The sequence below is a fragment of the Gopherus flavomarginatus genome, chromosome 4 (genome assembly GCF_025201925.1).
Source record: "Gopherus flavomarginatus isolate rGopFla2 chromosome 4, rGopFla2.mat.asm, whole genome shotgun sequence".
Lineage (NCBI taxonomy): Eukaryota > Metazoa > Chordata > Testudines > Testudinidae > Gopherus > Gopherus flavomarginatus.
This window is the reverse complement of record NC_066620.1, coordinates 178,793,437-178,820,011: the sequence shown is the minus strand read 5'-3', so window position 1 is coordinate 178,820,011 and position 26,575 is coordinate 178,793,437. Positions and strand designations below refer to the sequence as shown.

At 41.7% G+C, this 26,575-nt stretch overlaps 2 protein-coding genes across 3 annotated transcripts in view; both read left to right on the top strand.

The window, feature by feature from the left end:
* The window catches only part of ALKAL2 (ALK and LTK ligand 2), a 485,537-nt gene that overhangs the window by 329,357 nt on the left and 129,605 nt on the right, over positions 1-26,575 (top strand). The gene's annotated exons all lie outside the window — the stretch shown is intronic.
* On the top strand, positions 10,852-22,783 carry FAM110C (family with sequence similarity 110 member C). Its single transcript, XM_050950936.1, has 2 exons — positions 10,852-12,208; positions 18,667-22,783. The coding sequence occupies exon 1, from the start codon at positions 11,083-11,085 to the stop codon at positions 12,166-12,168; it is 1,086 nt and encodes a 361-aa protein (XP_050806893.1). The 5' UTR covers positions 10,852-11,082; the 3' UTR covers positions 12,169-12,208; positions 18,667-22,783.

Below are 26,575 nucleotides of genomic sequence, written 5' to 3'. Positions count from 1 at the left end.
TTGTGTGGTGCTGAGTGCCCTCATCTCCCATGGAAGCTAGTGAGATGGAAGGTCCTTATCACCTTCCAGCACTGAGCCATAGATCACACAGCAGAGTTTAATTCTCAGATGAGAAGCTAGGAAGAGAACACACTGCAATTTCACCCACTATCCCACTCTCCTCACCCCTGGCGTGCTCATATAGATTAATTCAGTGAACCAGAAGGGATAGGACGGAAAAAAACGCTGTAGATCATTTTGGTCTTTCAGGTTACTCTGCTGTTTAACAAGTCTGTGCAAGTGTCAGATGAGTCACAAATGGCTCAGCAAATGCCAGCATTGTTGAACCAGATGAGAGAGCAGCTTCAAGCAGTTGAAGGGAAACATTTGTAATGATTTACAGTGCCCTTCTTGAGGCTTGCAGGGCCTTAGCCTTTGGGATTAGCATGGTGAAGAACTAGAGAGGGACTGGTATTAAAAACAATAGCTACCTGCATCTCTGCACCAATAACGACAAAGTACCTGACCATGCAAGGAGCTGACTGCCTTTAACTCCCACCGACAGCAAGAGAGATGGAGGATTCTCAGCATATTGACATATCAGGCCCATTGTGTTCATTTATCCACTCCCTTTCCAGCTTCCTTCAGCAGAGTGTCATATTTCCATCTGGAAACGATGGCACCACCCTGCTGATAGTGAAGCTATCGAAATTGCTCCTTAAAGTCCAGGTCATCTGGAAAAAATGCTTGCTAAAGGTGCACAAAGTATAGGCACTAGAATGACCAGTTCAGAATCTTGTGGTGTTTCATGGCAATGTCAACTGGTGCCTTCTTATACCAGCTAAAGGGGAGGACATCTGACCACCCCAGGTGTCTCCTCCCCACCACACCCCCAGCCTGGGGCTGCCTCACTATTCCCATCCTCTCCCTGCCCCTCGTTACCTGCAGGGAGGGGCTCCTTTCTCCCACTGCACCAGCTCCCCCCTCCCCTTGGCACATTCAGCTGCTCTCCCTGACAGCCAGGCCCTGGCAGGGAGCAGGATGGAGCCATTCCTGGTGGCTGCTCTGTGCAAAGTAGCCAGATGTCTGGGCAAGAGCCTGGCTGGGAAATAGCGACAGCCTGCTCCCTACCCGGGCTCAGCTTCCGTGAACAGGGACCAAGCATGCTGGGGGTGGGGGGGGGAAGGGAGGGCTCCAGCTCTTTCAGCCGATGTCCCTGGAAGTCGAGCCTGGGAGTGGGGGGGAGGGGGGGCAGCTCACTGTCACTGCCACTGCCAGGCGCTCTCCCAGGCAGCTGCTGTGCTGCAGCAGGCAATGTCCCAGCGGCTGGAAGAGGCTCTGGTCCCACTCCGTCTGCTCTGACTCTGGTCCGACCCTTCCACTTCCCACCCGATCTGACTGCTGGGGAGTAACTTCATCCCATGTGCCCTCCCGACACATCGCCTCTTGTAATGTGAAATGCAAATAATTAAAACATCCCGATCAATCACTTTTCTTCACACTACCCTTCAGCCAAAGGAACACAAAGATTACAGCTGATCATCCCATGTAAAATTACATATACGCTTATGGGTGTTTGTGTGATAATGATGGAAGTTTGAAATTCTCTGATTGTACAAAAAGTCACAGACACTGTTCCTAAACAAGAGAATTAAATACATTAAACATTTGTTTATGAAATGATAGGAAAAATGCAATGTAACCATGAAAATATGGTGAGGTTGCTTTGTTGGTGTTAGTCATTGCATGTGTGTGAGAGATCTCTTAGCTAACTATAAAGCATGTTATTGGAGAAGGAAAAATATCAGACAATCTAAACTTGACATAACATAACCAGCCAGGGTCACAAAGAGATGAAAAAGAGGGTCATGGAGAGCAGAGACAAAGTTTACAATAAGATCACAAGGAGGGTTACAGTAATATGATTGCATGGATAGTCAGCAAGATATATGTGTACATACATTAATTCGGTTAGTTTTTAAGGGTTTTCTGTAGTTATTGTTTGTTGGATATTGTTTAATTATTGTTTATGAGAAATGAGTTTCATTATGCCCATGTAAAACTCTCCCTGTGGATTCAATTAAAAACTAAAAAAGCTAGAGGACTTTTGTCCAAAATCTGTGCACACTGCTAGAATACATGGATGTTATGTTTCACACTAGAGAAGACTGCAGTTCAGTCGTTGATTAAGTGATCATTATATATTATCTATCTCATTTAAGTTTGTATATCACTTGGCAATTTTTGTTATGAATATTATTACTTATGTATTCTGTGTCCAAAAATGTTCTAGGATCTCTGCAGACAAATAAAAGAGACTCACTAGCCCAAAGAGCCTGTGATCTAAATTAAAAATGACACCAAGTGATAGTGACAAACAATGGGAGCAAAATAAGGAAATGGGAAGAGGAGGATACAAAAATCAGGTGACATAGTTACTTGTTAGGTTCACATCATGTTCTGCAAAATCTGTACAGTTTTTTATATTCCCTTTCCTGTTTGTATCTAAACTGTTCCAGCATTTTCTAAACTTTAAGTGATTTTCTGTTTCATTACTAAACAGACCCCTTACAAACAATCCATACACCCTTGTGTGTTGTTTTAAACTATTGCATGTGTTAAAACCTACTAAGCCCCCACTTCTTAGCTTAAGAGCTCGTTTACACATATTTCCTATCTTACTTCACCACCAACCACCTTAGCCCAGATCCCCAACCCAGGTGACTGTAAGCCTCTCATCCGCTGATACCTCCACATCTCTTCCATCCCCAGCAATCATGTCCTTATTTCAGTAAGTATTTTCATTGCCCAGAAATGAGAAGTTTACAAAAGTTACTCTTGTTATCAGAGACCTTGATCCACCTTCATAGAATCATAGAATATCAGGGTTGGAAGGGACCTCAGGAAGTCATCTAGTCCAACCCCCGCTCAAAGCAGGACCAATCCCCAGACCTTGAAGTCAGTGGAAAAATTCCCACTGATTTCAATGGGTTTTAGATCAGGCCCAGAGGCTCCAAGAGCCATTTCTTCCTCTTCTTTCACAGAAGCCCTTCAACATCATATTGCCTCCTGTTCCAGCATTCAGCTCAGGCTCTCTGTTAAATAATAAAGAACTTCTGGGGCTATTACCTCAGAAAAGCAGAAAGTTTGTTACTCCTGTTTTATTGTCCCATTTGAAATAATTCTTTAAAATGTAGGTTTCTCTTGTGTAAGGTAACAAGTGACTCAGGATCACCATCTAGCCACAACATGCACGATGCTGAGAAATAAGTAGGTGTGGTGGTTGTTTGCTGACGGTAAAGCCCTGATTTGATACTGAATACTGGAACAGACATGAACTATTAATATCTCTAGAGCTCCCAGGCCTCTCCCATTGATGGCCTCCTCTTTCGCAATCAAGCAAATGGGATTTGCATGTGAATTCTTACAATGTAACATTCAAGGATTAGCTGGACAGCTCGGAGCACCTTGGAGTTGTACCTTCTGTGAACTTTAATCTTTTATCATTCTTTCTAGCAGAGCAGCACAATAGTGGGATCCTAGGTTGTACTAGCCAGATGTTTTCCTTACTAACTTGGAAGGTTGCTCTCCTATTATTTTGTCAGATGCTTGAATTGCACCTATCTCAAGTGAGGTAAAGTAGAACAAGGCAAAACATCTTAACAGATACCTCCTGCATAAGTGATTGCAGGATCGGAGTCTATTTCTTTAAAACAAACCTGGACCACAATGCCTCTGAGAAACTTGACAACCCCTAATATGGAACAACTTTTTGATCCTATCTAGAGCAGTTGCTGTTACACCAGTAGGATAAGATCTGCCTACATCTGTGCTTTTGTTTAGTGTAATGGTTGCAACATAAACCTAACAAGGCTTGAATACTCAGGCGTAAGCTTATTTGTTTTGTATTGCTCTGGAATTTATATTATTATATAATAGAAGAGATGAGCCATTTTACACTTGTTATCCAAAACATTATTTAATCTTCTGAGTCAATCTGATTAGGGGAAGTCTGTTATCATTTGCCAGATGAATTCTTATAATGGAGGAAGAAAAATAGACTGTCCTTCTGGAGGCAATAGAAAACAGGTCTTTTCAAGTCATTTCTTCTCCAGCTCCACAAAGTTGAGGGGATGTTGGGGTCTATTTTCAAAGCACTCACAAGTTGGGAGGGAAGGGCTTTAACTAGTTTTGTTAAACGAGGTCTGTTTATACTACATAGCAAACTATGTCAAGGTATCCAGGTATAACACAGTTGTGCCCAGCCCTGACGTGGTAAAAGCATGCTCCACTTTGTAGTATACCTCTACCCCGATATAACGCTGTTTTACCGCATTAGAGGTGAAACCGCATTGTATTGAACTTGCTTTGATCCGTCGGAGTGCACGGCCCTGCCCCCCGCTGTCTTACCGCGTTATATCTGAATTCATGTTATATCGGGGTAGAAGTGTATAAACAGGAACTTAAGTGTGTTCCCAAACTGATCTAACGTCTGGACTTCACTGGGCTTTGAGTCAGACCCAGAGTTATTATTAGCATAAGATCATGGCCTGCTCCACTAGGTATCTTGAGTAGAGTTCAGGATGTGAGGAAGAGCTCTGTGAAAGCTTCTCTCTTTCACCAGTGGAACAGAAGTTGGTCCGATTAAAGATATTACCATGCCTACTTTGTCCAATATTCATTTCAGATCATTTATGCCTGTCGCTGAGTCCTCCTTCCAATTTCTGGGTTAAACAATCACATTTTCTTATTTAAAAAAAATATTTTCTCTCAGCTGTTGCTATGTGAATGACTCCAACACACAGCAAGGGAAACTGACAAAGAAACTGACTGTACAGAGACAACTGTACAAAATGCAGTTAGAGGCACAAAATAAACACTGAAAAAATATATACTCCTTTTTCTCAAAACTCTCACTTCTAGTAATGTTAGGTGTTACTTGTGGCAACAGTAGGTAAAAATGTTCATCAAGAAGGCATTTTAAAGTGATAATACAGAGTTTGTAAGCTATTTTGCAAAGCCATCTTAATTTACAAGAAAAACATAAGAAGGTTAGTTTCAATTCAATCTTTATAGATTAGACAAAGAAATAACTATATGCTAGCCATGAAATGAAAACACTGTAAAGATAGTGAGAGGTGTTACACATTTCTAACATATGCTAGAAATGGCTTGAAAATAAATCTGAATTAAGCATTAGTCAATCCCTACAGATCTTTACAAAGGCTAATTAATTAATGTTTTGTGATTTCATCCAAAACTGTTATTGTTACAGGAAGCTCTGGAAATCTTAGTCATGAGTGAAAGGGCTTCACACATTTCAACTTTATTAAACATTGTGCTCTGCATTTGATATTTGTAAACATCATTGTTACAAAATAGCTGCTGGATATGGAGCTGATGGAATGTAGCTCCACATTCCCCTCTGGTTTAGCCTGAGGACCATGCTGGGTGAGCTGGGTGAGCTCATTCACTAACCACAATGTATTCAATTTATTTTATTTAGCCCTTCTTTTACATGCATGAGCTATTCATAAGCCAATCACGATTTCCCCAAGATTTGTTTGTGATTTGTACCTGGCCAAACAGTTCTGAAATTCTAAATTTTGTTTTTCCAGAATTCTTCTTTCAAAACTTCTTCCAGAAAAGTTGTTCCCATTTTTTGCCCACCTCCCTTTTAACTGTTGGTCAAATACTGTGGTTGAACAAAGATCTTCTGGGTTACCTATGAATTGAGCACTATGACTCTATGTTATTTGTTGTGTGTCATGCCATCTCCCCCACAGGTCCCCTAACAAAAAGGATATAGTTAATGTAGGTGACATCACTGGGACTCAGGAGACACTGAAAGGGTCACCCCCTGCTGCTGTCCAGTTCCTTTCTACTGTCCAGCTTCTTTCTACTCTCCTATGGATCTGTGGGGCCTTTTCTAGACTACTCCCAGGAAAGCAGAGAACTCAGTCCCACATGATCAGTTGGCGGGCAAGGTGCTTGGGCCCCTCAATCCCCATGGTCTCGCTCCAAGGGTACAGATGTGGTTACATTTTTTGTTTAAAATATAAAGTTCTGGTCATCGTTGCAAAATGGGAATGAAATAAAGATCGAAGCTCTGGCCATAAATCATACAGCCTCACTGACTGCAAAGAAATGAGGACTTCCATTCCCATTCATTGGCTGCAGGCATTATGTAAACAAGAAAAAAGGTAGGAGTAATTGTCTGAATATGTATTCATTCCCCACATCTTGATTTCCTGACTATGCCAATATCACCTTGTGTAGTGATCCTGCAAGGTCTCAAAGGCTCTGTCTACACTGCAGCCTATGTCGGCAAAACTTATGTTGCTCAGAGTTGTGAATATTCCACTTCCGTGCATGACATAAATTACTCTGATGCTTATGTTCATGTGCACAGTGCTATGTCAATGGGAAAACTTCTAACAAAGATTTCTAACCAACTCTGAAATCATCTGTAATGTATATGATTTACTTTACCCATTTAATAACTCTCTTCTTAATAATCTTTAGTTTGAGTTACAAAGGATTGGCTACCAGTGTGGTTTTTGGGTGAGATCCAGAAGTACATATTGATCTGGGGCAGGGGGAGGGTGTCTGGTTCTTTGGAACTGGAGAAACCTAATAGATCTGATTTCTGGTTTTAATAATCATTTACCACAGAAGTCTGGTTTGTCTGCGTGGTGCATGAGGGGCTAGAGGGTGTGACAGGGGCTGTCGTGGCTCCATAATAATTAGTACAGTATTTTGGGAGCACACATTTGTTACTGGTTTGCTGAAATCTTATCAGTGGCAGATTAGCTACTGGGCCAACAGGCCCGTGCCCAGGGGCCTGGGCCAATTGGGGGCCCCTGGAAAAATGGGGGCCCCTGCACTCAAACCCACTCCACCCACCTGCCCAGCACTCCTGCGGGGAAGAGGGGGAAGCCCCCATACCCAGACCCCACTTCCCAGGCAGGTACAGGAAGCCCCCTGCACCTCGACCCATCTCCCTAGGTAAGGACGGGAGGGGCCGAGTGGGGCAAGCTCCCACTCTCCAACCCCAATTCCATGGCAGAAGGGCAGCAGCAGGGAGGGTACTACAGGCAGAAGAGGTCAGGACGGGTTGAACACCCAGGGCCTCACAAACCCCTAATCTGCCTCTGAGTCTTATGATAGAGTATACCACCAGTCTGGGGTATGTGCCCTGTATTCTGGTAATCTGACCTGAGATTGGTACTCTTGGCTGTGTCCCTTACCAGACAGTGTGACAATTGGCTCGTGATGCTATCCATTTTCATCAGCAGTATTTACAGCAATGTAATTGGGAGCAGAATCTGACACATCAGCAGGGCTGGTTGAAAAATTACAATTGATTTTCAAGGGACATTTTCCAGGACAAATTTTCAGTTTCTCAGTGAAAAATTGAAACATGAGACATTTTTGGATTTTGAAGAAAATGTTTTTGGTTAAAAATTTAACTGAAAAAATGTTCCATTTTCAGTAAAAATGCCTGGGGCATGCTTTCAGTACTTTGTATCAAAACCCAGAAAATATCAACCATCTTTTTACCTAAAAAAGTTTTAATTTTTTTTATTAACTCTATAGATTTACATGTATTCTCTACTGATTCAAAGGTATTTGAAATCCATAGGAGCAAGGCACTGAGGATCTGCAACATAATGTTTATTTCTGCTAGTAGTTCTTGCATAAAACAAGGGGAGAAGAGACTCTCCAAAACTTTACAATTGCTCTGTCAGGAATTGCTTAATCACCTCACTCATCTTAACATCAGTATGTATGACTTTTGTCTTTGTTGTTAAAATGTGTCTGTTTCACAGTGTCCTAGAGCCTCAAACTATCAAGGAAATAAAAATCTAAGTCAATGTATGGGCCAGAATGAAACCTGGATCTCATCAGTATTAATTCAGCAAATCTAAGTGGTTTATTGTCAAGCTTAATTATGAGGAGAAATTAACCTTCTCAATAAGTCTAACCTTCCATGGCGCAGCTGAATAATCGTTGTAACTGGACAGTGATACTTCTGTAGGTAAAGAGCTTTAATAATCACACTTACATGGTCATTAATGGTGTTTATGTTTTTATGGCCAGGGTTTTTTATTTGTGAGGGCATTCTTTTTTTAGCCTAGCAGTTATAGGAGTCAGCTATATCTATGTTTCTAGAAAAGAATGTCTTTATAAAAAAAATGACTTACATATTTGCAAAGACTTTGGTGGAAAGTATCTCAAAGCACCTTACAATCCATGGCCCCTGTTCAGAAAAGCATCCATTTCAGAAAAGCACTTCAGATTTTGCTTATAGTTAAGCTGCTTAAATACTTTGCTGAATAGAGATGGACTTAAGCATGTGTTTAAGTGTTTTCTTGAGTCAGGACCTATATGTGTAGCTACCTTTAGTGTGGGAAAAGACAGTGCATAACTGTGTCAGGAGAACATGTCTGCTTGATGTCACTATGTTTGAGTCTTTTGCTGCTAAGAATATGTCTTCACTGCAGAGTTAGCCCGAGCTCTTCCCGACTGTTACCTCCAATGCCTTCTCCAACCTGGGCTAGCTGGTTTGTCTGAGGTCATAGGCTAAAGACCAAGTCAGGCTTTCACTTGGGTTGGCAACCCACACACTTTGCAGTGAAGATGCAGGCTAAACCACTCCAGTGCCAATAATCCTCCAATGCTTTCCTACAATTTCCCCCCTGCGCTTGGAAGGACAGACAAGTTCTCTCACAATTCACTGGGGAAAACAGAATGGCTCAGCTCAGCTTACTGCAGCACTAAGAACCATGGGATATGACCATGGGGCATGTCTACACTGCAATAAAACACCTGTGGGTAGCAGTGTCAGTTGACTCGAGCCTGTAGGGCTATAAAATTGCAGTGTAGAAATTTGGGCTCAGGCTGGAGCCTGGGTTCTGGGACCCTCCCCCTTTACAGGGTCTCAGAGCCCAGGCTCCAGCCCAAGCCCAGACGACTACACTGCAATTATATAGCCCTGCAGCCCAAGCCCTGCAAGCCTGAATAAGCTGACACAGCCAACCACAGGTGTTTGATATTACACTGTGGACATACCCTAGGAGTCCTAGCATACCCTAGAACACAGCATCAGTATGGACAGAATAACTCAGGTCTGGCTTTGCAGTGTGGCTGCTCACACCTGGGATAGGCTAACCCAGGTACTGATCAGCTGGGCTAACTCTGTGGAGAAGATGTACCCTAAGAGGAAAATCCTCAGGCCATTGTTCATGATGAGCAGCTTGGGTGAGTGCTGAGGGGAAGGGAGAGAAAAAATCCTCGCCCTCAATCCGTACAGCAGCTGCAGGGCGGCTCATGCAGTTCTAACACATCCTTTTGGCGGGGAGGACAGAGGATTCCTGTAGCAGTGGACAGAGCCTGTGGCCCCAGCCTGCCCAATGCATGCAAGGAGCCTCCACAGAGCTCATCTTTATGCTGCACAGTGTGCCCCATATTCTGACTCCCCAATAAAAATTTCTTTATGTAGCAAACTGTACTGGCACCAGTGCCTGGGGACCCTCTACACACAGGCTAGGACAGGATTGCCCCTAAAAGTAATGTTGCAATTTCTAAAGTTTGGGGCAGAGAGCAACCATCTACCTTCTCCCTTTTTTGTAACTGATGGTGTGTCCATCACACTTCTAGTGATGGCAAAATGATGATCTGAGTCAGTCTTTCCAAAAACATTTCTGCACTCTAATTCCCAATGATTCACAGAAAGAACCTTGTTAGAAACAGGTGTATGTACTTTTTGTAGGCACTATTCGATTTTAGACAACAGGCAGATCTGTAGGTGCAAATGGCTTGTGCTTCCAAATTAGGGAGCTACTTCTCTAAAATGCCTGGACTAGTACTTCTGGCTCCACTTTAGAGTTCAGCTCCTTTGAAAATCTGGCCCACATTTAATGGCAGAAAAATGATGGAAGATGAAATTAGAGCTGGTGTAATTCCATAGTATCTCAAATCATTTCACCACCCACCCTCCACTCTGCTAGTGCCATCCACGAACAAGCATCTTATTGATATCAGTGGAATGTTAGGATGTTCCTGGTACATTCAGCAATGCAGCAAGTGCATTTACCTGTATGTGCCTGCAGAGTTTACTACGTGACTTTCACAAGCCTTTCGGTTGAAATCTCAAACAGCAAGATGCTGAATTAAATTTCTGCATTTTTGAAGCCAGAATGCGCTCTTTACTAAAAAAAAAAAAAAACACCAAAAGAACCCCAACCTTTAATATGGGACCCAGAAAGTCCTGGTTTAAAGGCTTGATTGTGCAAGGCACCGAGTATCCCATCAGAGGTGTTGCGTGTGGAGCTGAGGGTCCTCAGTTCTTCTCAGGGACATGCTACACTTTGCAGGATCAGGCCCTGTATCTTCTTGCTTATCTCAGGGGGCAGGCACCAGAGAAAATGCCTGAGTAGCTAAGGGAAATATTTTGAATAACAAGGGTTTGGAGCTTATAGTTCTAGGTTCATGTACAGTACAGGTTCCACATAGTCCTAGAGATGCCTTCCTGGAAGAAACACATCTCTGATGTTTTGCTCCCATAAAATCCAAATGTCTGTAGTGGCCACATTTGTCTTAGGAAGACTCCTCTAGTGTTTTGACTCAGTCATATTGCTGGAGGAGGAGACTACTGAAAGCATATGCTCATAAACAATATTTTAATTAGTGCTTGTCCTTGCTGGAGGCAATGGAGTGTTGATGGTCTGAGCCACTCCTCTAACGTCAATGAACCAGCTCACTGGTGATGTCAGTCAGGCCTTCTGCACTCAGACCTGATTGGCTATGTTTGGATTGCAGGGGCCGGCTTAGCTGTAAGGTGAATATGCAAGGAAGCAGCTGTGTGGAGGTGTGTAGTCAGAGAGTGTTAGCAGCAGAGTCAGTCAGACAGTGGGGCTTTACTGAGGCTGAGGAGTTGTTTTAATCTCTCCTAGGTAAATAAACAAACCAGCAGCAGACTTTGGAATTTGGAAAGGCTCACTGGGCACTTACGCAGGAAGAGTGCAAGCTGCAGATTCCATAGAGTGGCTTTTTTTTCTTTCCAGAACTGTAAGTGGAATAAGTGTACCTGAAACTGATATGCCAACTGAAATCTCTCACGCCGTAAGAATGCATGCCATCTCGGACTTCCCTTTGACAGTGCGACTCCTCAACAAGGGGCCAGAGTACCTTCGCAGACAGATGGAGGCAGGCACCCCAGGCAGGAAAAGTGCTGTGGAAAGACTGGCAGCTGATAAGGCCAAGTATGTAAAAAGTCAGCATGTAATCAGCACTAAGCAGGAACCCGTCATCGTGCTCAGCTCAGCCTCAGAGAGCAGCAGTGAGAGCTGTTCAGTGGAAAACAAAAAAATCAACAAGGACTTTGGTGGAGGGAAAGGCACAAAAAACTTGGAGCCAACTAAAGCAATGTATTCCTGCAGTGCTCCCCTGGAACCTGATCCACCCATTGCGAGGCGCAGCAGCTCCAAGAGGCAGGTACGGCCAGACTCCCTAGTGATCTACCGCCAGAAATGTGAGCTTGTGAAAGGTCAAAGCAATGAGAGGTCACGAGGAGGCCTGGTGAGGCGGCTGTTCCAGGGATCCATGAAGGAGAAGCTGCTGACCTCCCCTGAGATACCCAGCATAATTGGGGAGGGCCTCACACCAGAAAGTGAAGAGACAGTATCCACCAAACATACCGCCAATGGGCCAAACAGCCGTGTAGGTGAGCACGCTGCCCCTGCAAACACAGAAGCGCCAGCTGTTCCTGAGCATGAGGACTCCTCACAACTGACAGTTGCACCTGATGAGGTCAAGGACATCAGGAGGAAAGGGTTACATCGCTCCCAGTCTGATATCAGCTCTCGCTATTCCAAGTCTTTTTCTGAGTTTGACACTTTCTTTAATTATTGTGGTCTTGAACCTGAGGTAGTGGAGGATCTGGGCAGAGAGAACTTCTCCGTGATTTCTGACAACGTGTCCTTCAGGATCCGCAGCATCAGCGTGGCAACGTCCGAGAGTGACTTCACAAGGCACAGTGGGGACGATGGGCTGTTGGAAGAAGAACTGACGGAGCAGGTCCCCAGCACCAGTTCAGTGATTGAGCGCAATGCTCGGATAATCAAATGGCTGTATACTTGTAAGAAAGCCAAGGAAACTAACAACATGCTACGAGAGCTTGCGTGAAGGCTTCTTTCAGCATGCTTTACAGCCTGGTAAACTCAAGGTGTGTGCAAAGCCCAGCCATGCCCATTTATATTTATCTTTTTATTAAAACACTGTTGATTTATCTGAGTTTATGTCTGTTTTATGAATGGCAGGAACAAGCTGCTTTCTGCACGTAACGTTATTATTATTATTTATTTTTTGTATTACAGTAGCACCTATGAGCCTAGTTTGGGGGAATGGAGTTCTTGCGAAACAGGAGTCTGGGGTATTACAACAAAAAAAGAGACAGAAACGTACTGTACTTTGCCAGGTTGGATCAGACCCCCGAATGACAGTAAACAGTCAGGGTTTACAAGGAATGTCTGCCCTTTGCAGTCTCCTGCTTTGTAAATGACTTGTTTTCACCAGTTTCTGCTATGTTAAACTCAAGACAAACCCCAGAAAAATTATTCAGCCCTTAACTGTAGCGAGTAAGATCAAACAAACTGAACTGAACCATTCGATGTTTAGGGGTAGTCTGTATTTACTCTGTAGTAGTACAATTTCCCCCTCCCCCACTCTCTGTCTCTCTTTTTCCCACCCCCTTTGCCTGCACTTAAGTACATGTAAGCAGCCAGTAAAATAAGGTTATATCCATGCTTCTTCTAGAGATCCCATTCTCACAGAGCTTTCTGCCTTGGCAATATGAGTTTGCTCCAGCTGACGCCTGGCTTTTCACCAGCTCTGCTGGGACGTGGGACTGCTCTTTCTGCTTACATTCATTGTAATCAGTCTGGCTCTTTTGACGCTGGAGAACTTTGATGGCTTTGCCCACATGACTGTGCTACTGCAATTCAAGCAGCAGATTTTGGAAGTCAGTGGTGTGGTTTGTTTGCTGAGTGGGGCTGCTCCAATATTTAAAAACTAAAACAATGAATAAAAATGTGAGAGGCTTTGAAAACTATTACTTCACATAGAGAAATGGGCCAAATGCAGCCCTGGTGTAAGTGAGCATACTTCCGATTGACTTTTAATAAGAGCTGCACCTATGTCTGGGATAAGAGCTGTACCTATGCCTGGGGTGAGTCTTGTCTATTGGCAAGAACCATTTTCCTAGGAACTTTAGTAGTGATTCATTACATGCAAATTGCCCAAAGTAGCCATTATATGAAAATTGTACTGACCCAAGCACATACATCCCTTAGGCCTTGGACCTCTTACACATTATTATTTTGAATTGTGCTAACTGATCCTGCACATGATGGGCTACATGGGCCCTTTGTGAATGTATCATGTTCATAATCTGTGTATTAAGAGGACACTAATTAGCCCATGGCGCAGTTGTTTGAAATGAGTCCATGTCTTATCCAAAAGAGCATAGATATATAATGCCTGAGTCAATTTCCTAGGGGATCAAGGACTGGATCAAGATTTCTTCTGGTGCATCAATTTTACAGTGGTATAAATCCACTGTCTTCAAAGAAATTAATCCCAAATTACAGTAGTGTATGTAGGAAGTGAGTAAGGCCCTGTGACTCCATCCTACCCAGCTGCCTGGGGGCTCAGCGTTATGAAGATGTTGGGATATGCATTAAACATACTCACTGCATCTCCTGACATGCTAACAGGGTGGTGGATTCTAACTTGGTTGTCTGACAATGTAGAGCAGTAAAGAACCTTAAAGATGCAGCATACAGTACCTACTAACTTCTGACAGTTCCTAACGAGGAATATACCTTTTAACACCATGGAAATATATTGGGCTGAGAAAGCATTCTAGAAGGCACAAGATGGAAACTTGATACAGATTCTGTTTAAAAAACAGGGCCTTTTTTAGAGATGGATAAAAAAAATTCTGGTTGTGAATTTTTTGTAAGAAAAATAAAAAATGCATTTTCATGTATATTTTTCATAGAATTTGTTTGTTCATTGAAATATTGAAAACTCAAAAAATTAGATTTTTGTCAAAATAATTTCCACAAAATATTTTTGACCAGCTCTAGAGTGTGCCTCCAGAATAGGGACAGTTGCCATGTGTAATGCTGTCAACCCTCAGATATGACACTGCGTGAGAGCTCTATGCCTGAATTCAGTCGCAGCGATGAGAAGGTTTCACTGAGCTGAAGAGTTTCCCTCCCTCACCCTCCAGAGCTGATGGGAGAGGGGGGCACATAAAACAGATGGTGGATGTGGGGGGCTCGTAAAAGTTTCTGCAGCTGTGAGCCTTACACAATTATGAAGGTGGGGGCCTTTGCCCACCTCCTGCTACTGGGTGCAGGAGTCTGGAAACAAAAGCAACTGTGTAAAGGGAAACAAGAGATGTCTGGCTCTAGGATCTCTTTGCCACTGCTCTTGGGGCCAGCTATGAAGTTGCTCTCCTACTAGAACTGTGGTAATTCTCATGGGCCATGTGGACCTTGTCAAATGGGAGAAGGCTGTTGGGCCTCTTATTATGTATTTGTTAAATGCTATCAGTGCGTTCAGTGTTGCAGATTACACAGGAGACAGATGGTCCCTACTCCAAAGAGCCTACAAAGCAGCTAGGCACACATCATAGAAAGATGTCTGGCAAAGGGTGCTGTAAAGTATGGAAAGCAGGAAGTTCATTCACATGTGCTCGCTGCCTTTGCAGAAACTCTGCAACTCCCTGGTGCAGAGTCAGGTGTTACCTTTTTCTCCTTCTGCCCTTTGACTGACCCATCACGCAGTCCGCATCTGAGGCCTTAGGTGCTTTTGCAGCCAAAGAGGCTTTCTTCTTGACTGGCCCCTTAATATTTGTCATGTTAATAATCCACAGAGCAGGACTTTAGATAATTTATTCTTCTGTTGCATTTTAGAGGGGCACGCAAAAGATAGACAGACGCAGGGACAAAACTGTGAGAAGTTTTTCAAAGACAGTAGTTTTTTATGTACATGAAAGTACTGGGTTCTAAAATGTAGCATAGCAGATTTAAGATGGATTTAAAAAAATAATATTCTGATATTACAATGGCATACTAATTTATTTTCAAGCTATCCAGGGTCAGATCTTTAAAGGACCTTGCCCAAACATGTGAGTGCAGTTCTGTGCCTACGTTTGTTAACATAATTATCTCAATTGCTTGTGCAGATGGTGTATTTGCATACCTAAGTGGACTTTTTCAGCCTGATTTTTTTCTCATTTACAACAGTGTAGATCAGTGCTAATTTTATTAAGTTAATGGTATTAAACTTGCATGGACCTGGTTTGTATAAAAGGAGAATTGGGCAAGTAGCTACCTAAATAGCCATTTGCACATGCAGTGGCTCAATTTGCACATACAGCTAGGGCAACTTCACATAAATATAGACACATACACGTGTGCAAATGTTTTCATGCTTCTGTCTTTAAAAATTGTAGCCCACAATTTTTCTCATTTTAAGATGGAAGATTAACTTTTAAACTTTGTTTCCTTAATGTCTTTTGATAATGGTCTGGGGAAAAGGGAATACATAGGAAGCATACACTAGACATTTTTAAGTAATATCATTAATAGTAAAGACAAAGAAATTCAAAGTATTGATTGACACTCCATTGTGACTTTGAATTATAGGCAGTTTTGTAACATATTTCTTCTTATCCATGTAGGCACAGGGTTGTTTTTTGTTTTGTTTTGTTTTGTTTGGGACATGGTGTCAAACACATTTAAAATTCCTTAATTGCTTTATCTTTGAATTTGTATCACAATTTTAATGTTGCTTAAACATAATTGTACCTGTCTTTTCGTGTGTTTTCAAAACAGATCTTTGTATTGGGACAGGACAGGAATTTAGGAGATAGGACTTTTGTTATTGACTCTGTCACTGACCTGTTGTCTGATCTTGGGCAAGTGGTTTAACCTCTTTGAGCCTGGCTTATGTCCCGGAGAAATAATACTTCCCTACCCACCCCAGGGCATTGTGAGATTTTAATCATGTTTTTAGATTGGATGGAAGACACATTTGAAATGCTTATTGGCATTGCTTTCTGTTCCAACTAGCAGTTCAGGGGATGCTGAAATATGTGGGTACCATGTGAACATTCGTGGTAGCAAATGTCATCTACAGTGTCAAGCCCTTCCATGACTGACAGGAAATAAAAATGGTTCACTGGTCTCCAAGAGTACATATAAAACCTTAACACTTTCATTCATATTTAAGAACTGGCTCCTTTTTTTTTTGGTACTAAGGTTTCTGTACAAAAGAAACCCTTAGCAGGATGATCTTCTGTACTAATTTAAACCACAAAATCTCTGCTTATAACTCATCATGTGTTTACATAATTGGTTAATCAGAAGATGAGCCAGCAGAGAGACAAATTAACCACTCACCTGCTAAGCCTTAAGCCTAGGCCCTGTGAAGCAATGCAGGGAACTTCCTGAAGTGAAGCAATGCATCCTGGCTTTCTGCAAATATTGGATGTGATCCACAAAGCATACAGAGACATTCATTACAAGCATTACTGATCCCTTGAATTTACAAAGGCAAAACTAATTCACATAGGAATGAGTGTGACTAGGACATAAGTACTCTAACTCTCTTGGAAATAATATGTATAGAGAGACAAACCTAGCATTGGTAACAGATTACTTGAGTAGTAGAGTGTGTTTATGTGTGTGCAACTCCGGTCATATAATTTGCTTATTTTTAGACAGGGAGTAGAAAGAGATTTTAACTGCTGAGCCTGACATCTGCTCAGTCACATGTCATTTAATTGTATTTAATTACCCAATGAATGTGTCACATAAACAGTTCAAAACTGATGCTATTTACAGCCCATGGTTTAACAGAGTAGGAGAAAGACCTGTATGAACTGGGTATCTCAGGTATCTATTGGTTAAAAACTAAATTCATAGGCTAGGTATGGCCATTCTAACTCTAACAACCTAGGGACCATGTGGCTGAGAGTAGCTTTTCCCTCAGCTGTTTTCCCAGAAATGATGCCATCTTGAGTTTATTTTGAAATGATATTCAGAGGGGCATACTCCATTATGTCTTCCATCCCAGGCAAATATTTTGGTACACTGTGTTGGTGCAGTTTAGGAAACTCTAGTCTATCAGGTTTGTACTGTAAACCTGACTTTAAATATATAGGGACAGATTTTCAGTGGGTGTATATCAGTAATGGAGCTATGTTGATTTCCACCAGCAGAGAAGCTGACCCACAATTAATGAAAAATCAAGGAAAACCCAACAATGCTGATTTTAGGCCACTACTCTTAACAAACCTATTGACTGTCTGAAAACTCATCTACAAATATCAATGTACAGTGCCCAGCACAATGAGGATTCGGGCCTTTTGGCGTAACCATAATATAAATATTTAACAATAAATAAGGCTGAATTAAACAGTTATCACCAGACAGTCAGTGGAGTTGACTCACTGGTTCTGAGACAGGTTTTTCCTGCAAACCCACAAGCTAGTTTCTTTTCAGTGCTGCAGTTATCTTGACCAGAGACCATCATGTTTGGTGCAAAAAATGCAGTGCTCACAGGATATTTTTAAACTGCAATCCAATCCAACAGCTGACTTGGATTTGTGGGGTTAGGCTGTGGGGCTGTAACATTGTGGGGGGGAGACATTCAGGCTTGGACTGCACCCCAAATTCTGGGAACCAGAGGGGGGGGATCACACCACACAGACATCAGATAGACAAGCTGAAAATAGAAGCTAGCCCTTCAGCTCCCTTTGGCCTTTGTGTAGACGAAGTGCTCAGAATTTATCAGCTGTGGGCACATGGAGGCTGATGGACTAGACCCAGCAAACCTGCTGCATGGAAACTAAGTGCTTTCTTTGCCTTTCAACAGCCTGCTGTTTGGAACTTTTGGACATATTCCTTAAAGCACCTGGCACGGCCTGGCATATTGAAATTGTTGCACCATATTTAAAAAAGACAAAAACCAACAAAACCCTGTGTTCATGTTTCCTAGATTCTAATGTTCATTCTGAGTAGAACAAGTTTTTTAAACTGCAGGTTTTTAATGGGTCAGATGCTCCTATTAATATTTTATGTTCCTAGCTTAATTTTTCATGAATTCTGTTATGTCTGGTGAAACATTGCATAAATAAAACAGCTACTTGAGACATGAAGTGAAATCACTGTTTTAGCAGGATGATAATTATGAAGCCATGTTATCTATAGTTAGCCTCAAAATAACCCAAAGGTAATTGACTAGATTTTGCCTAGATAAGCAGCATTATAAAGTTACAAAGTCTTAAAGGCCAAATTCACCAATGGCATTAGGAGGAGCACAACCCTATTGGCTTTCAGGGAGTTTTGCTTTAATAATGGGTATGGCTTTAAAAAGGGGGTGAATTGAACATCTTTGCCTCTGATTGTAATCAACATTACGCAGTTCATATCAGTCCTGGGCTTCAAAAGCGTTTCAAAAAAATGCTCATTTTTAGTGTGGGTTTCTCAGGAAAGGATTTGATAATGTTGGTAGTAGTTGTAAGCAGTTGTAATGAAGTTTTAAAGCTTACTCTGTACCGGTATGATGCATTAAGTGTTTTAAGTAGCACTTTTCTTTCCCCCTTAGAATGAAAACATTCCCTGAGATGGCGGCTCACTAAACAGGACACAGACAGATAGACCCACAGCAAACTCTTCTATCATCTGGCATATGACAAATCTGTGCAAATTTATCAGCTTCCTGTTGCCCTCCAACCTGTCTGCAGGCTCACTCTTTGTCACAAGCACATGTGTGTGCAGAAGTATAACAGCAAGAGGAAGTTACAAACTGAGACACAGGGAAATTAAAGCTTCTAGAAGAGCAGAGGCAAATTTAGGTGCTAAAATATCTGGTAATATCCAGAAAGAGGTCAGTGCATCAGGATGTCATCCTAAATGTGAGGGAAGGTTGGTGTGGCATGTCTGGCTCTGACTGATGGCGAATCTATCAGCAAGACCGGGGAAGGAGAAAGTGGGAACTAAGTGGCAATGACCTCTAGGTCAGGCATTTCTTGGCAGGGAGGCTCCACTTACACTTCCAAAGAAAGTGTGTTAACAGGACTTTAAACCTGGCTCACATTGACATGATTTCAGCACGCTGCCTGGCTGGTGACAGTGGGCCAAACATGACAGTTTTATAAACAGTATTTGAAGCCAGCGGTACACCAGATTCCTTCTTAGGGTTGTCTAGATTGAGGTTTAAGGCAAACTAGAGAACCATGTTCTCCAACTAGACCAGGCTGTTAAGCCAGTGGGGATGAATGGCTAAAATCATGTTTCACATATGGTCTTGGGCATAGTCCCAAAGCCTAGTATGACACAGGGAAAGTAAATCCACGTTCCATATTAGACAGGACTCTTTGCTATAACAGTGCTCCAGCATAGTAAAATGTGTAGTCTAGGTAGGCCCTTAGACTCTTTTTATACTACATTTCAGACCCTGCCAGCACATGGTTGTCTGTAATCTAACACATTTATTTTTGTACTGAGGATGGGCAACATGTTTATTGACTCATGTTAGGGAATAGCTTCACAGCATATGTAATGTTATGGCTGATTAGCATGAATCTATAATAGCATTGTCCTATCTGCATTGTAAACAAGAAGGCATGTTAGGACACAACTGCAACATACCGTTGCTGAGATTATTCAACTTGTAGTATAGACTGCACCAGGCTCATCATAATTGTTATGACAACTACACCTACTCTGCACTAGCCAAGCAAACTTTATTTGAACTGTGGTTAAACACTGTTTAAAAATAATTTGTGTCACTCAGTTTGATTGTGGATGTAGATGTGAGTTTATGGCCCTTGGCTATGCCTCAGATTCTTAGCCCAGTCAGTCATTAGTTATCAGAAAATGCCTTTCCCTGAGTTATTTATTCCTGATACCATAAATCACAAAGACAGGGAAAAAGTGAAGTAAAGAACAGATTCTGATCTTAGCTATAGCAGTGTCAGTCTGGAATAACTGAACTGATAAAAAGAGATCAGAATCTGGCCCTATATTTCAGTGTGCTGAAAGGTTAAAAGTTGAACCACAGGTTACCATGGCTATAGTGTTCTGTTTACAGCACTGGACTGTCAGACCTGTACTGTAACAACTACAGGAAAATCAGATTCCATTCTCAACATTCCATTGGGGTTATACATGGTAAGCAGTCAATCAGTCCCTTTCAACGATTACCTGCCATGCCCCCACCCAATAAAGTGAACCAGACACAGGCATAAGGGAGAAGATGGAATGAGCACCTAATCAGCACGTTTTACACCTTATAAAAGACTTAGTCTTGTAACATAACTATAAGAGAGAGAGAAGGACTGAGTGATGGCATTTTTATAGAGCATTCACTCTAACCTAAGAATCAAATATTTCCTCTTTTAATTTATTCAAACATTGTGAGCCAAAACACTTCACTTTAAGTGCTATTTAATAGTTTTTAGTTGACTTTAAGTTCACAATAGACTTATGAGTCAGGTTAACCTTATTTGATTAAGAAAAACATACTTGTCACTATTTCTCACCCCCAGTAGTCATTTGAGAATGCAGGGCATTTGTCTATATTGGTTTAGTATTACTTCACATACACATATCTTAAGTTCTCTCTCTCTCTCTCTCTCTCTCTCTATATATATATATATATATGTAAAATAACATTTCCAAATAAAGTATTTATTGAAGTTGCTCTTCACAGGGGACACTGAAATGTTTGTATTAGTGAGACATACAGTTTAAGGTCAGAAGAGACCAGCAGATCATCAACTCTGACCACTTTTTTTATCACAAGCCACCAACACCACCCAGCACCCATACACCAAACCCAAAAACCAAATTTGACTGAAATATTACAGCTTACAGGAGAATAGACTATTATGTGCCACAGGCAGAGAATGGGAAGGACCAAGGGGCACCAGTGAGCTACTGTATACTTAGAGATTAGCACCTTCAAAACAAATAAGCTAAGTTCCATTTTAATTCACCATGGACTACACCATCAATGCTAATCTGGTAAGAGTTATCCACTGATGCGCAGTTGTTTAAAGGGAGACTGTAAAGATTGATGTCAGAAATGTGACCCACTGTAGTCTTATGCTCAGTTTGCAAATTACCGTACATGGAATTATTTACATGTTTTGTCAAAAGCTGTTGAATACTTTTTCTTGGAAATATGGATGAACCACAGTAGGCAGCTCAGAACTCATGAGAAATCCCACAGCTACAAACCAGTGCACCAACACAATGGGGGTGGTGGGAGGGCAGGTTTTTACAAAGATTTCTGGTTTCACTTTCAAGTTTCCATTGGGTCTGTATTAGAGATTGTAGTGAGATACATTGGCCATGGACTTTAAATAATAGAACGAGATATGTAAAGGACTTAGGTGGGATTCTCAAAAGCACAGAGAGTCATTTGATTCTGTCCCTATTGAAGTCAGTGGGAGTTTTACCATAGATGTCAGTGGGATCAATTATGCCAACACTGAGCATTTTTGAAAATCCCACCTTTGGTCTTTATGAGCTACTTAATGGAGCTGTGCACCAACACCAGAACAAATGCATCTGGCTTTGTTCAGCTTTGCATGTGAGAACCAAACTCTCCGAGGTACCATAAACCTCAAAGAAGATTTGCCCAAGACTTTTCCTTACACCTAATAAGCTATGAATTCCCCTTACCTCTAAGTGTCTTCTGGGAAGATCAGTGATCTGCCCTTTTCCACCTTACCAGGAAAGAGGACAGCTGACAGTCCCTTTATCCCCACATCTCTTGGGAGTGGACATCTTACCATGCTCTTCCTGAACAGTGGAGATTAGCACATTTTGTTCAGGTTCTATTGCTGCTGTTACTTATAAAGCCTTTTGCCTCATTCTCGTGCTGACCTGCCCCATGATGATGGGAAACCCAATGGCTACTGTTGGCCATTGACTGTCCTTATCCTTCAACAAAAAACTCTTAAAATAAGGAAGGGATGCACTAGGAAACTCATCTATTTCATTATGAAACTGGTGTGTTTTGTAAGGGGTTGCTCAAGTTTTGTTTAGTGCTTTTGGGTGAAATCCCAGCCCCACTGAAGTCAATTGGATTTTTCCATTGTCTTTAATGGGGCCAGGACTTACTCTTTATTTTCATGCAAACATAAAACTAGGATTGAGGGGAGAAGGTCACAAATTAAACCACTAGTTTTGTTTGACTGGAACCATGCAAACCAAGACAGCCACATTGGATGCAACCCTATTGTACAGCTTAATTTTAACGGTCCAGTTTTTTAAAGCTAATATTATCACTGTGAAAAGGGACAATGTCCATAGTTTTAATTTAACAGGAAAAAAGGTACAAAGTCTGCTTTTATGGCTAGAGCCTGGTGTTTACATTTAAGACATCAGGTGTAGACTATGATCTCTTCAGTATATTGTACATAGCCATGTACAGGAATCTATGTAACAAGAGTGCAGATTGTTCTATATTATATATACACATTATAAATCCTCATGCTTCAGGACATAAATCAACCACTAATTGCTAGTTATTCCATCATTGTCTGTTATGGGGTTTCTTGCACCTTTGTCTGGAGCATCTGGTCCTGGGTACTGGTCTGACCTAGTATGGAATTATCTAGGTTTGTACATTTATATTCTTATAAAAAAACAAATCTGTATTTTATTTCATTGCATACAAATAAAAAAAATACATGACTGAAAGTTTGTAATTCATTCTTGGCAGTTTGTAGTTTTATTTTGTTTGCTGTTTACTGTTACTATAGTTTTTTTAAAACTCAGACTCCTTGTTACATGTTTAATTGCTCTGGGACAGCAGCTTCTTGTGGTGGTGAGCAAAGCTTTGGTTTGAATAAACATTCAAAGGTGCAGATGATTCTCGGAAACATACCCCAATCCCTGCTTAAAGAACGAGGCAGGAAATCTCTTAAGAAGATCTCTCATAAAACGGCTAGTGGGTTCTGGTATCAGTAAGTCTGATATCTACAGAGCTAATCTTTCTCATAATAATTTTAGCATTCCCATTTCAGGGCAATGGTTCAAGTGGCGTAACATTTATTTTTAAAAGCAAACAAAAGTTTTTCACACTAATTAGGGTTGTCAACTTTCTGACTGAATAAAACCAAACAGCTTTGCCCCGCCCGTTCTCTGAGGTCCCTCCTCACTCACTCTATCTTCCCCCCTTCTCCCCAGTTGTGTTCTTTCCCCACCCTCACTCGCTCGCTCATTTTCACAGGGCTGGGGAGGGTCCTTTTTCAACCAGGTGTTCAGTTGAAAACTGGACATCTGGCAACCCTAATTTTTCTACATTTGGTTTTGTTCAGTCTCAAAAACTATGATGTGCCTCAGGCAATATTTTACAGCCATTACCCTCAGACTCAACTACTGGCCAGAACATTGGGTGTTTGGGTCCATCAGAAAAAGCTCTATCTGAGGAATCTTACTGAGATAATTTTGTTTTAATGGATTCAGAGAGACAAACTAGATTTAATAAATGTGTGTTTTGTGGGAAGAAGTGAAATAATGGTTTGTAAAGGGAGTTTTTGCGGAAAGTGATACATACTCAACCTAGGGTCTCAGCATCATTTGCCCTTCAAACTATTAGACAAACACCTGTCAGGGATGGTCTAGATAATGCTTAGTCCAGCCATGAGTGCAGGGGACTAGACCAGATGATCTCTCGAGGTCCCTTCCAGTCCCACGAGTCTATGATTCTATAGTCTAAACTTCTTAGACCTGGCCTACACTTGTGACAGGGTGTAGCTTATGTGTGGCTACATGCAACAGTGAAAGGCTCCTGTAAGGGGCAGCAGCAGGAACCTGCCGGGGCCTTCCCCTGCTGCCTCCCCCCTACCAGAGCCTTTCTCTGCAGCTGGAGTCTTTTACCGAGGCAGAGAAGGACTCCAGCAGCAGGAAAGCAGTAGGACACTACACTGCTAGAAACAGCAATGTAGACATGGGAAGCACTTTTGGGGCATATAGAGAGCGGTGTAGGATATATACTCTAGGGTTTAGACATGTATTGTACTCTGTTCAACTCGCCAAAGCAGTGCCTCAGTCTGCACTGCTATTTATACCCCTGCAAGCTCAGTGTGCAGTGTTGTACACACCACCATAAGTGTAGACCTACTTATGTAAAAGTAGTCTCACTGATAAGTGTTTGAACACAACTTAGAGTTCACTGCTATGCAGCCAGTAGAATTAAGGTTTTTAGCACAAAACAGAAAGCAATTTTGAGATCATTGAAATACAATCCCTCTCACAAATCCTGGGCAGGGGAGGGAATTCATGCTTTTAACTTATGGGTAGGACAAACCGCCTTAGCAGTCTGCAGCTAGTATTCTAGTCTCAGGGCTGAAACAACTGTTCCTGTACTTTCTGAGGTCCCAGTCCAGCAAAGCAGTTAAGTACATCTTTATTATATTAGAAGAACCCAACCCTACAGTCCTTTTCCACCTAAGTAGGCCTTCCTCATGCAAACCTGTGAAGTCAGCTGGACTACTCTCAACAAATAAAGATTTGCAGGCTCGGGTTCACAGATTGCTCAGTGTGAATAAACAATCCATTTAAATTTCACAAATTACTCATCAAGATGCTCTTCTTTCTGCTCATCTGTGAACAGCTTACCAAGCACAGCTGTTGAAAAGAGAGCCTGTGGTGATTTTACAGCTGAGAACAAGACCCTTTGCTGCAGCTTTACACAGACTGGTGTCTACTGAACATCAGAGTGTATAATATCTTGAAGGGCTTTTCACAAAGCATTCTCTGTAGCTCTGTGCAATTGCCACTGACAGACGCCCTAGCACATAAGTGACTTACACAACCCTGCAAAGACAAGCCTCATAACACAGTTTCTCTCTTGTTTAAAAAATGGTGCCAAAAATACTTTTATGTTCCCCTCCTTACTTTAGTATCTGAGCACATTCTTTAATACAGTTATCCTCACAATCACCATTTCCTGCCGCGAGGTAGGGAATTGCTATTGTTCCCATTTTACAGATGGGAACTGAGGCACTGAGACTAAGTGGCTTGCCCAAAGTCAGACAGGAAGTCTGTGGCACAGAATGGACTTGGATGCAGGTCCCCAAAGCCCTAGATGAGAGCTGCAACCACTGGACCATCCTTCTTCTTAAGTTTTATTAAAACTCTTCCTTGAAAGAAAATGAATACATTTTTAAATTACAGGGTTAAAAAGCTTGGCTACTTCACACTAATTTTTCAGCTCCAAAAAATAGATTTGAAAAAGCTCTCCCTCCTAGAGGTTCACCTACCTTTAGTTCATACCATCTCCTACACTACACACAATTAGGCAGTGGTGCTTTTCAGGCAGCACTGGCAGATGAGCAAAGTCACGATTTCTGTTTCTCTTTGGTCACTCTATTGTGCTTTTCCCCAGTGATGCATGCAGAGGAAATATTATTCACTTGTTAGCAATTTTTCTTATTAAGATCTCAGTTGAGAAACAAGACTTATTTTCAATCACATACACAAAACTGGGTCACAAACACCGTGTATGCATTACATGTATGGGTCCAAATGGTTAAAAATTGGGTTACAAGTCTGCACCCACAGTTAAGGCCACACATTTGCATGGGCAAGATTTTACATGCAAAACACGATTGGCCAGAGCCTCAACTGGTATAAATAAACAGAACTTTACTGAAGTTAATGGAACTTCCCTGTTATACACCAACTGAGGATCAGATCCTCAGTACATATGTGCAAACTGGGGGTTGTTATGTGTAAATACCTTTGTTCACACATTACACTGACTTATGTGCATGTATCAGGAGTTTTGTGCGTGCCACTCACAGACACTGACTTTTATACATGTTTAAGTTAAGCATATAATCGCACCATTGATTAGCTCTGTTATTGGATTCTGCTGCATGTGTTTTGATTTGCTATTTACTACCTAACATATTGTGGGCCAAGTTAATTGACTTCAGTGGGGTTTTGCCCATTTACACCTGCCAAAACTTTGCCAAATATAGCTTAAAAATAAACAAGAAAAAAGACAAAAGGCAACAGCATCACCAACACCAAAATGAGTTTCAATGATTTCAGACATCCCTATCTCCATCCAGTAGTTCAGCAAGAAAGGACATGAAAACTTGTAAAACTAGTTTGGATAATTTGAGAAGCATTCAGTTGTTTTAGTGAGGAGTATGATTAAGAGAGTTAAGATCCCTGTGTGGATTTTGGGGAATGCTTCAAAAATCAACCCCCTTTTGGGAGCATCACCTGTAGCGAAAAGCTGGGTATAGTAATTACTGACACTAAACCACTAAAACATCTGATTGTTTGTCACATAACTATGATGACTGTAAATCAGTGCTGAACAGATCTTCCTCCACTAACGAGCTAAACTGTAGAAACAAACGCAAGGATATTGGCAAGGCTTAGCTGGCGTTGCTTGTTTCTTCCTGATAACTTAGCCTCTTTGATTGTTTTTCACTGGAAATCTAGGTCATTGAAAGTCTAACCATTTCCCCTTCACTGTT

What these genes read in the sequence shown, in the direction of transcription:
- FAM110C (XM_050950936.1), top strand. Translation starts at nt 11,083, where the DNA reads ATGCCAACTGAAATCTCTCACGCCGTAAGAATGCATGCCATCTCGGAC.